The sequence below is a fragment of the Leptinotarsa decemlineata genome, unplaced genomic scaffold, assembly GCF_025532065.1.
Source record: "Leptinotarsa decemlineata unplaced genomic scaffold, Ldec_3_MD MMD2_tig00000035_RagTag_RagTag, whole genome shotgun sequence".
In the NCBI taxonomy this organism is placed as follows: Eukaryota; Metazoa; Arthropoda; class Insecta; order Coleoptera; family Chrysomelidae; genus Leptinotarsa; species Leptinotarsa decemlineata.
The window spans coordinates 27,626,099-27,638,354 of NW_027412540.1; the positions used below are offsets into that span (position 1 = coordinate 27,626,099).

The window sequence follows — 12,256 nt, forward strand, 5'->3', positions numbered from 1 at the left end:
AAAATCCGGAAACCAACCATAATGATCTATTTTCACTTTGTTCATTCTATTTAGAGTTCAAGAAGTGGCTTCTTTCTCACAAAGTCATAATTTTCTTCAAGATCTTGATTTATATGACTTCTTCAGATTGAAGAGGGATCTTGAAGAAAACTTGGATCGTGGTACTCGAAAAAGCTGTGTTATGTGTGCTTCTCAAAGTCCTACAATTAGCTCCTTTATTTCTTCAACTCGATGAGATACATACATACACTTTATAGTAACGAAATACAATTCAAAACTCTCAACCTACAAAAAGGTAATTTTTCGGAGATCTGTATGAATGCTTTATTTATCATCGGATAATCAGATTACAATGTATAAAGAAAATATGAAAAATACAGATTACAGAAACTATACAAAATTAAAGAATAGTATGGAACATGCTAAATTTTTACACAGATCTATATATACATATACAGCTGAACTCCAAATGTAATCATGGTGTATTAGGGCAACTTTTTGTTAAGTAAACTCTCCAAATATACTGAACGAAGTTTTAATGATGAACGAGAACGGGAATGTTTCCTACTTATTCATCAAACTCAAACAACTGTTCATGCAGCTGCAGTTTCGTAAGAAGGTATCATCTTTCCCTCCAACCGATTTCCTAGAGTCTTTGAAATCCACTAGATACTCGTTAGGACAACAAGAGGATTGTTTCGAATTCTTGGGGTTCTTGTTAAATGCTCTTCGTGAGCAAAACAATAGCAAAATCAATACTCCTGACCGCTGTGGACTGAATGATTCCGTACAACCCATCTCGTCATGTGTTTGTAAATCTTTCGCTGGAAAAATCCTCACTGGTTTACTTTGTGGTAAATGTTCAAGAAGTACCGAAAACTTATGTGAATTTCTGGAACTTCATCTAGCTTTTTCTAATACGACTAATAACCAGTCCGTGCAAAGCTTATTGTTAAATCATCTGAAAATGGAATTTTTAACACGTGATGATCGACTGTATTGTCAAACATGCGCCAAACTAACTGACTGTTATAAGGAAACAAGTATAGCTGAGGCTCCAGTCAATCTAATAATGACACTGATGATTTTCAAACAAGACTCAACCTCTAACGGAAGCAAGAAACTCTTTGGAAGGTTCGAAATAGATGAACATTTCAACCTAGCAGACCACTATTATAATATTTATGCAGTCATTGTTCACTCTGGTTCTGACGTTGAATTTGGTCATTATTACACCTTGGTCAAAGAAGAAATGGACTGGTTTAAGTTTGACGATAGTCGTGTCACGAAGTGTTCTGGCGATGCATTGAATTTATTGGAGCCTCTGGAAATACCCTACATTTTGTTTTATGGGAGAGAGGACATAGTTAGATCAAGATCTTCAGATGATGTGGTGCTGCAAGTTTTTCCGGGTTTTCCTGCAGCTGAAAAAGCAAATGCGCCACTGGAATCAATGAAGTCGCCCCGGAGCGCCAATTAATTTTTATTGTTGTTTTTATTTTATTTTTATCGTTGTTTTAATAAAATCATAGTTTAAAAGTTATATAAGCATTGAAGTCAACAAATGGATCAGCTGCTGCAACTTTTGCAGAACGTGTATTTTCAAAATTGAATAAATACTGGGTTCAAATCATTTCAAAATCGCAGTTAGTCCAGACAGAGTTATCCTACTTTTGATCCATGACAAACTGATAACTTCATATGTTCCAGGCTTGGAGGAGTTTATGGAATACACCCGAAACTACGAAGATTCCCTGTACAGTTCGATGAATTCCAAACACGAAGGAAGTATGCTAACTCACCTTCACCAGAAGCAAATTTCCTACGCCCAATCCGAAGGCTATCACAGCTACGTATCCAGCACAGACTCCACTTCAACCCCGTTCCTAGATCGGTTGCGGAGGGACAGCGAAGCAGCCGTAAGCAGACCCATGTCCTCGGCCACGTGGGACGAACTGACCCCTGAGGAGCCCAGTTTACAACGCGAGGGGAGAGACAGTGTTGTGACCACCAGTTCTGGAAGTGCTTCGTCCAGTGAAACTCTCAAGTGGCACGGTTCGATGAGTGATGTTTCCGTGACTTCGCTCAGTAGTTCGCATCTCGCCAACTCGAGCAATTCTTCCAGACAGCTCATAGTGCACAGTGCTCGTGTTCAGACTCCGCAGAGGCATCAGTCCGAAAGCATCCTGTACATGGGCGGGGAGAAGGAAAGCGGCAACTGGAAGGATAGGGAACACAGGAACAATAATGTGAATAAACTCAAGTTGTTTCCTTTGAACACTTATACGGTACAAGAAAGTGAGAATCAACCGAGTGGTACCAGCAACACGTCTAGTAATAGGTAGGTGCAAAATATTATTGTTGTCCACTTGATTCTGACTGGAACCAAAAACAAATACACCTAGAACTTCACTATTTGAGAACTCTTTTATTTGAAGAACTGCGTTTATATAGAATAAACTTCCTGAGAATGTTTTTTCAGAGGAATTTCATCTCCAGCGATTCAAATCCACGGGAATTGCTACATTCGCATAGGCACCTCTCTGAGAAAGTCTTGAGGATTTTTCTGTAGTGCTTGTGTTTTGTCCTGGAGAAAAAAATTTTCCTTATAATGGTAGAGTTTTACAGTTCACAAAAATTTCCATTCGGTTTGCCAAACCAAAAAAGTTCAAAGAATTTTGATCAGTTTCTCTTATTAGCTAGTTTTTCCCAATTACAACATTTGGAAGAGCCTTTAAAATATCAGATAGGTTGCCTTTTATATTTCGGGATTATAGAACAAGAACAAATAATAATCATCGAAAATCGCCTTATTGTTTTTCAAAATATTCCCCATGAAGATCTATACACATTTGCATGCGTTTGAACCAATTCACAACACAACAAAAAATATTTTTTGAACGTTTCCTACACTAAATTAGTCAATTTCTACTAATTTTGGGGTGATAAAAACGAATATAACAATGAAAAATTTTTATTAGCTCTGGTTTATGAGATACACAGTACTTAATCTTAAAGAGTAGTTATACTATACGTGAAAAGTGAAAGTACATAAAACAATATTGTTATGTTTCTTTTAGAATATTTTAAGTACAAAATTAATAAAAAAAAACATTATTCTTAGTGTCTTGACAAATAAAAGAAGTTTGTACCACCAAATTTCAATTAAGTCCATCCGATTCATTGTAAGATCGCTGTCGTTTAGCTTGTCTTTTATAAAACACTTCTGGAGCATCCTTACACACAGACCAGCAGTAGTCTGCAAGCATTGCTTCATTCCAACGGCCCTGATATCTCTGTTCCATTAAGGCAATGTCTTGATGGAATCTTTCTCCATGTTCGTCACTCACAGCTCCACAGTTTTGTGGGAAGAAATTAAGATGAGAGTGAAGAAAATGAATTTTTAAGGACATGTTGCATCCAAGTTGGTGGTAAGCTTGAAGAAACTCTTTAACCAATGCTGTGAAGTTATCATCTCTTTTGTTACCTAAAAACCCATGTACAACCCCCTTAAAGGCTTCCCAGGCTCTTTTTTCATTTCCTGTTAAAATCATGTCAAAAGCAGGATCGTTTACGATTTCACGGATTTGAGGCCCAATAAAGATGCCTTCCTTGACTTTAGCATCACTCAACCTGGGAAACTTTGCTCTCAAGTACTTAAAAGCTTGTCCTTCCTGGTCCATGGCCTTCACAAAGTTTTTCATTAGTCCCAACTTAATATGTAATGGGGGAAGGAGAACATCCTTAGGATCTACAAGAGGCTCGTAAACTACATTTTTCTCATTAGGGTTTAGGTCTCGTGTAGGCCAGTTCATTTTTTATAGTGAGATTTTCTATCCCGACTATCCCACAGACACAAAAAACAACAGTACTTGGTGAACCCTAATTGCATTCCTAGGAGTATAGCAATGACTTTCAGATCACCACAGATGTGCCACTTGTGTTGTTCATATTTGATTGATTGGAGAAGTGTTTTCATATTTATATACGTTTCCTTCATGTGAACTGCATGACCTATAGGAATAGAGGGTATCTGATTTCCATTATGCAAAAGTACAGCTTTTAAGCTTAGTTTTGAAGAGTCTATAAACAGTCTCCATTCAGATGGAGTGTGATCCAAATTCAAGCAGTCCATCAAACCATTAACATCAGAACAAACTACGAGGTTTTCTTTTTTCTCAAACGCTGTCTGTACTGAGATATTTTCACATCATGTTTTGGAAGATTCCACTGTTGTAGTCTTGACCCTAACAGCTCAGCCTTTTCCTTAGACAAGCGAAGATCTCTTATAAGGTCACTCAACTCTGCTTGACTAATTCTGTGCGGATCACTATACCTATCGCTTACCTCAAAATCAGGGTCATAGGATGTAGAAGGATGGGTTGCTCCTTCTAAACAGTCTTCATCACCTTCCTCTGAAATTTCATAGTTTTGGGGTGGAGAAGGGACTGGCAAATTGTCTGAGTGTGGTACAGGCCGAAGAGCAGATGGGAGATTAGGGTATTTAACCGTTCCTCTTTTCTTCATAGATAAACCTTGCTTAATGGGAGGAGTTAAGCAGAAATAACAGTCTTCTGTATGATTGGTAGGCTCACGCCAAACCATAGGTACTGCAAAAGCCATTGCCCGGTTTTTATTTTGCAGCCACTCTCGCAATATGACGGAACAAGAATTACAACATATATGAGGAGCCCATGATTTATCTTGGTCCCCAACTTTCACACCAAAATAATGTTCATAGGCTGTCTTAACGATAGGTGTCATTTTACGTTTCTGAGCCTCAAATGTTATTTCACCACATATATAGCAAAAGCTATCGACAGAATTCACACACTTTCGAGGCATTTCAGATCAGCACTTAAATTAATTTAAAAATCAACTTCACACGATAATTTCAATAGCAACCACGTGCGTACAATTGACAAACTCACATAGGTTATGTTTACTACTTAAGAACAGCTGATGAGAGGGGTGTTATGTAAACAAACATGTGTACCAACTGTTGGTGATGAAATATTTCATTTGTTGAAAACTCAATATACATATATATAATATAATGATACTATATCTTGAAAACAAGAGCTAATATATAATTTTTATGGTCACTTTCGGTTTTAACACGTGGAAATACATTAAAATCATCTAATTTCAACCCCGAAACAAAAACTTTGTTGTGTTGTGAAAGCACTTTTGCCACTCTGATTGAGGTATCTCCAAAACATGCATTCTGAATGCAGCAACGCTTCTTCAGGTGTCGAAAAACGTTGACCTCTCATTTTGGTTTTTACGGTGCCAAGTTAGTACGACACGGAGTATGACTCATCAAATCGATGTTTTAGGTGCTCAACAATGCAGTTGTTTGAACCGATGTGTGAGAGCTCACATTGTCGTGGTGGAGAGTGATCCGTCTTTGGCGGTTGGTTTTCCTGATTTCTTGGAAGACAACTGGCAAACAAATGGTTGTGTACCACTTAAATTTGACTGTTCTGCGTTGTTCTAGTGGTACAGTTGCGACATGTCCAGTTTTTTCGAAAAAACAGGCGACCATTTGCTTGTGCGTGAACAACTTTCGTTGGATTTGGCTCATCGTGAAACACCCATACAGTCGACTGCTGTTTACTTTCCGGCTCATACGCGTAAATCCACGATTCATCACCTGTCACGATGTCATAGACGTGTTTCCTTCGACCAATCGACACGAGCCTTTTTTTGAGCGATTGTCAAATTGTGTGGGATCCAACGCAAACAATTTTTTTGACAGTCAAATGTTTATGCAATATCGAGTGTATGCTGGTCCCACTAATGTCTAAGGTTGTCTCAATCTCACGATGGAGTGAACCACGACCACGATTGAATTCACCATACCATCGATAAACACTGGTTCTTGATGGAGCTTCGTCGCCGAAAATTCAGTCAAGTTCATCCATGCACTGTTGCTGAGTTAATGCACGTCCAAAGTTGTTAAAATAATCGCACGAAAATGTTCCATTTTTGGGCCGAGATGAATCTTTTACGTTACTGTTAACAACACAAGTAGCGTGCGTATGTCAAAACATTCTGTGTACGTATAAGCTCAAAAATGTCCAACTTTACTATAGAGCTGTCAGTTGCCAGATAGCAACACTATGGTTGCCAAATCCCGAAACATAAAAGGCAACCCTATCGTATATCGGAGCTGCCATAACGATTGAAGGAACTTGAAAAATCAGTACTACATTCTGTCTAATTAAGCAACGGAGTGCTCCAAAACACTATCATGCTTAGTGCACATGATCCCCCAGACAAGGCTGCTTGTACAGAATCGCACTAAGGAACGACCGGCTGGGTGTAGGAAAAATTTTTGGTGGGGTGTAGAGACACAAACTAGCAGTCTCTTCAGCTGTATCGATACTTGACATTTTCAAAATTTTAAACTTCAACATACCACAAATGTATACACCACAGATGTTGAAACGTAACTGACTACTCAGTCACTGTAACAATGAATTCCGGCAGCCGATGGCAGTTGTATCTGATTGGCCAGCGTGAGGAGGCTTCTCTATTTCACCCAACAGATGCAAATGTGCCTGGTGATCATACTTTGATCACGCATCTATCATTGTTTGGGTTACTTTGTAGGATGGATCTAAGAGTATTCTTCTCTTTTCCAAACCGTTCATTCAAGTACCAGATAGGAATCTATGAATGTTGTGTCAAGTTGTTAACACCTAGTCAATATAATGTTTTGTATTGTCTTTGTGAGGCACGAGCTTCAATGTAATGACCAGTATTGCCAAGTCTTTTTCAAGCTCAGCAATAGATTTTGTTTTATAAAAATAGTAAAAAATATATTTCACAGAATCATACCACATACATGCTAATTTCCACTACTTACGGTCATTGAATAATTATCATAAAAAGTAAACTAAGACTTCAGTAGATTTCAATTGTCAAACAGTAGAACAGTAGCTCGAATGCCAAAGCAGGGGATATACTGCAGAAGCAGCGCCAAAGACGGCGCTCCCCGTCTTCAGTCATCAGTTTGGTGCTGAATTCCTTTCCAGCGAGCATTCTTTTGGAGTCTGAGATCAAGAAAGAGTCGCTGCTCATCATTCATCAATTCGTTAGTGTTTTTTATCGATTGTGAGGTCGCACAGCTCACACTTTGAACAGAGCTTCCACATACCCAAATACTTATGCACGATATGTCCAACACGTTACTTTGATATCTTCCGAGCCTCAGCTATCTAGATTAACTTCACTTTGCCGTCATCCAAAGTTATTTTGTGAACTTTTTTGATGTTTTCGTCGGCAACAGCCTCTTTGGGGCGTCTTCTGCGTGCATCATCTTCGGTGCTCATTTCACATCGTTTTAACTTAGCAAAACACTTCTCAATGGTTGATTTTCCTGGTGTAAAGTCCGAACAATGGTTATCGAGCCAAACCTTGTCTCCAACAGTTTTTTTTTTTGCCAAAAAAGCAATGCTTCACCAACACACGAAATTCCTTTTCATCCATTTTCTTCCAACTAACAAAAGTTGCTTCACTCAAAATATTCTAACCCACAAACTAATAGTCCGTCAGCTGTGGAATTTGTACACGTGCCTTTTGAAAGTTGGGGTTAACTAAAAATAGTATGGTTTTTATAATAGTAACGCCATCTGTGTGTGGGCCTTCGAAGTTTTTAGTCCATCTATTGAATGAAGTTTAATTATTGAATTTGATTTGAAAAATGTGTTAACAGTAAAGAAACTCCCATTTATGAATTATTATAAAGAAGTTCCTTCTCACTAAGACATACTCATCGTCATACCAATAGTTCAGATAACTAAGGCAAAATTTCGACTCCCATCATCAGATTAAGTCGGATCAAAGCCAACATAATCCATTTCCTACTATAATTCAACCATAGACATTGTCCATATAAAATTCGTCATTAATACTTCAAACATGTGAATCATTATTATTGGTATCTATCATTATAGGCATAGATTCCTTGTCAATCCGATTTTTTGCAAATTTATTGAAGATATAACGGTAAAATGTATGATGGGTAAAAATTAAACTTTTGGTTGCCATAATTGTCCTACCCAGAGGATAAATTTGTGCACACTGATTCAGTAAATGCAAGATCTGCCGAAAACATCGCCGTTGTCTGTGAGAGTGTGCAAGAGATTCCGAGACAGTCGATTTCGCGTCGCTCACAAGAACTCGGCCTTTCGCAGATCACAATTTGGCGAATTTTGCGTCGTGACTTGGTCCTTCACCTATACAAAATCAACTGCCTCAAGAACTGATGATAAACGACCATAGAGAACGATGTGTCATGGAAAATTAGAAGTTTCGAATACGCTCCACCGCCACCAGACTCTCCAGGTAATCGCTACACTGGTGTTGAGGCTTGATTTTTCGGCTTGATCTGACTATTACATTTATTCATTTCATCATATTGCGAACAAACCTATTCGATGATGTTAAACTGACTAGAATCTACCGGAAATATTGCTGGTGTAGCAAAGGTTCTGTACTGCCATTAATTTATATTCCACGGAGTTAATTGAACGATATACTTCATTATTCATCAAGTATCTTTCACAAACAATTTACAATTTTCATAATTCAACCGATAATGCAGTAATTGCGTTTGAACTGATCATATATTAATTTAAACATGCAAATTACTAGTAAATCACAATGTGCGCGGTAATTTATAATATTTCATGAAAAGGGAATTGTTCTATTGAACAAAACTGGAGAATGCGGAATATCGTAATATATAATTGAAATACTAATCATTCTCTGTTATAAGGTTATTAATCTTTTCAACGCTCCGATAGATTTTCCTTTCCCGCATTCATCATTCATGGATCTTGAACAATAAAAAATGCGATTTCCAAGGTTACCACTGACTTCGGGCAATGCTATCGTTATTTGTGTAACAATGGGATTGATTATTGATGCTAAATATTTTTATTACTTCATGGTACATCGGCGTTGCATTCCATCGGTGACATGCATACCCACTTAAAAAATTTGGCTAGATTCCGGTGGTTTCAGAGAAATACCGAATTATTATATTGGCTAGAGATCGTCAAAGGTACAAAGTATCTTACGTATTGAGTGCAAATACACCTTTTCAGACCAGTTATTGAAATATTTTGATATTTAGAGTATTCAGGTATGAAGTGGACTTCGAATTGTTTTTGTATCTAACGTATCCTCTAGATCTGGCCCCCAGCGATTTCTTCTTGAAGAGAATACCCGCTGGAAAGAAATATAGACCTAATGAAGAAGTTATCATCGAAACTAAGGCATATTTTGACGCTAAAGGTAATTCGTCTACTAAATCATATTGATGGGTTACCTTATATGCAGGGCGTAACTGACTAAGTGTAAAACATTTGAGAAGGTGATTCCTCATCGAAAAAAAGATAGGATCTTTCATATAAAGGAACTTCATTGGAGCATACTTTGTTGAAATACAGCCCCTCAAAGGGTGTACATAAAATTTGTATAACAATTTTTTTCACAAGCACTAAAAAAGTTACAATATTGAAATTAACCTGTCGTTTTCTACTACCAAAAATACACTTAGCCAGAAACTTATTTGGTTTACCCCATGGTTGTAAGGGGTGGAAAACGCAACCCCTAAAATGTATTTCCAATGTAACTTTGTGTCTTATTATTTGTTTACCATTTAAAAATTTATTTCCGATAGCCTGTTTCATTCTGAACAAAAAATGTCTCTTGGGTTTTTTGCCCAAAATAAACCAGTTCGCAGCAAAATATTATTTTACGAACAACTACAGAGATACATCGTCATAAATGCGAACTGAATTCATTGTTATTTTGTAGTTAGTACCTGCATTGAACGATTAAAGGGTAATAAACAAAACTAATTTATTAATAACAAAACACACAACATGTAGAAATCATAGTAATATGTCTACCTTCAGACATTACGCATGCGTCTAGACATCGGCGCATTGAGCCACGTATTCGCTCAAATATTCCTGGAGTCTCTCTGATTACCCTGCACGCATCGATGATGCGGTTTCCTAAGTCCTCGACATCGCGAACAGGAATACGATAAACCAAATGCTGTAAATGGCCCCAAATAGAGAAATCGAGAGAATTGAGATCCGGGCATCGAGCGGGCCAGTTCTGTGGTCCTTCTCGATCTATCCACTGATTTGCATATGTTTCAGTAAAATGTTGACGTGCTACTTGACTAAAATGGGCCGGAGCCCTATCATGCATAAAAACATATCCCTTATGACGCCCAAAGGAACTTCCTCCAGCAGTACTGGATGCAGTTCTCTTAAAGATTGAACGTACGCCTCACCATTTAATGGAGGAGGTAGAAAATGAGGCCCAATTAAATCATCCCTAATAACTTCGAGCCACACGCTAAGAGAAAACTGTTCTTGATGGTTAGTTAAGAATGTATTGAATTTCCTCAGTTTCCTCAGTCATTAAAGAAATGTCACTATTTGTTCACAACCAAATTCTACGAGTGCGAAGACGCGGATATCAACTAGTATATAAATATTGCTATAATAGCTACAGAATACGCACCTGTGCATTTTTTTTACAAATAGTCCAACAATAATTTTACTTCTACTCTATTCTGGTTTTATCATTCCTGTTGAAATGGTCAATTCGGTATATTTCTGAAAACTCTTCATAAAAATTATATTGCGAGTGCTCAATTCAGAATTACACTGATTATACTCCAATTTTCAACATCGATTATCGGTGAATTTTCGTAATAACGTGTTGGTAGTCCTCTGATTGGTAGTTAATGGATATTTTTCAATTTAAAGGCGACCGAATGAGACGAAATTCACCATGATCATTATAAAATATAATCAAGGCTATGATCCAGCATGATAGGATTAGTTATCTTTTAATAACTAGTATGTAATCAATTTTCAATATCAACAGTCACCTGAATTAGTTTGATCACAACATAAAGTTATTCAATTTTTATTTCTCATTTCCATTTTAAATCATATGAAGAATTTCCATTCCAGTTTTTAATGTTTAAAAACCAGCTTTCGTAAATCTTCTGATTTGGTTTTCTCATCATAGGATTTCAAACTTTGAAAAGTATCGGTCTCTTTCATTGAAACTTGCAAAACATGTAAATGGAAGAATAGAACATGACTATGAAATGAAATGAATAGTTTAAATTCATTAGATTACTGATCAGTTGTGAAATTAGGCAGCTACTGTGTGATTTTTTTGCTGGTATATTTTTGGCAACACTATTTTTCACAGATCACGCGTGAATCGTGTCTTGCATCATTGTCAAACTTGTTCAGTTTGGTCTATAATTTAACCATGAATCGACTTACGAATGAACAACGCTTGCAAATTATTGAATTTGAAGAAAGTGCATCGTGCACTTCTTCCAATTTATGGCCAGTTTCGTCGGTCTACTGAGGGAGCTATTCGGAAGCTAGTGACTATATTTCAAACCCAGTTTACATTATTGGACATTAAACCACATAATCCAGCAACGACTGACGCTCTGGAAGCGAATATTGAAGCCTTTATACGTGAAATATCGGTCGATATGTTAGAGAGAGTGCCAAAATTGGACCTTGCGCATGGGCCACCTAAAACGGAGCATTTGCATGAAATCATCTTCAAACATTAAATTATATTGATCGTTCTACCGATTCCAATGAAGATTTCATCATTTTTTTTTTAATTTTCTGTATTGTTTTGAAAATCAAATCCTATTTCTTCTAAAAAATCACCCATTAGTTAATTCACTTGACTCTGGCAACAAAAGTTTCAAACCAAAAAATTCAAAGAAACAAGAAATGGAAATTTACCGATTGCGAATTATATATATGAATTTTTTGCTCACGATATTGACTTGAAGTGGGAAAAGTAGTATGGGGTAAATCGTTCTTTTTATTTAATTCATTGATATACGAGGTGAATGGATCAAAGAATTTGCATAAATTTTTTTGGTGCTTCAAGTCAGAACTAGAAAAAGTGTCCGCTCTGAAGTCGTTTTTTTTTGATAAACTAATGATCAATTATAGAATCAATCGAACAAATCACCTCCCGCAATTGACCTCTGAAGTAAGTACCTTTGATAATTGAAATAATCCGAAATTTGCTTGGGAACTATAGATGTGTGAAATCGGAAAATACACGTATTAGTAAATTAGTTGATGAGCCATTCAAATAAAAAGGTGTACCAGCATAATTGAAAAAACAGTAAAACTTTTCAACCAATATTCTAAGTGTGGAAAAT

General features: G+C 37.0%; 1 protein-coding gene across 2 annotated transcripts in view; it reads left to right on the forward strand.

The window, feature by feature from the left end:
- Shrm (Shroom) overlaps positions 1-12,256 on the forward strand; it is a 401,550-nt gene that overhangs the window by 262,661 nt on the left and 126,633 nt on the right. For both annotated transcript variants that reach the window (XM_074172193.1, XM_074172192.1), the window contains exon 5: positions 1,711-2,341. In XM_074172193.1, coding sequence (XP_074028294.1) covers positions 1,711-2,341 — 631 coding nt within the window. The remainder of the gene's footprint in view (positions 1-1,710; positions 2,342-12,256) is intronic.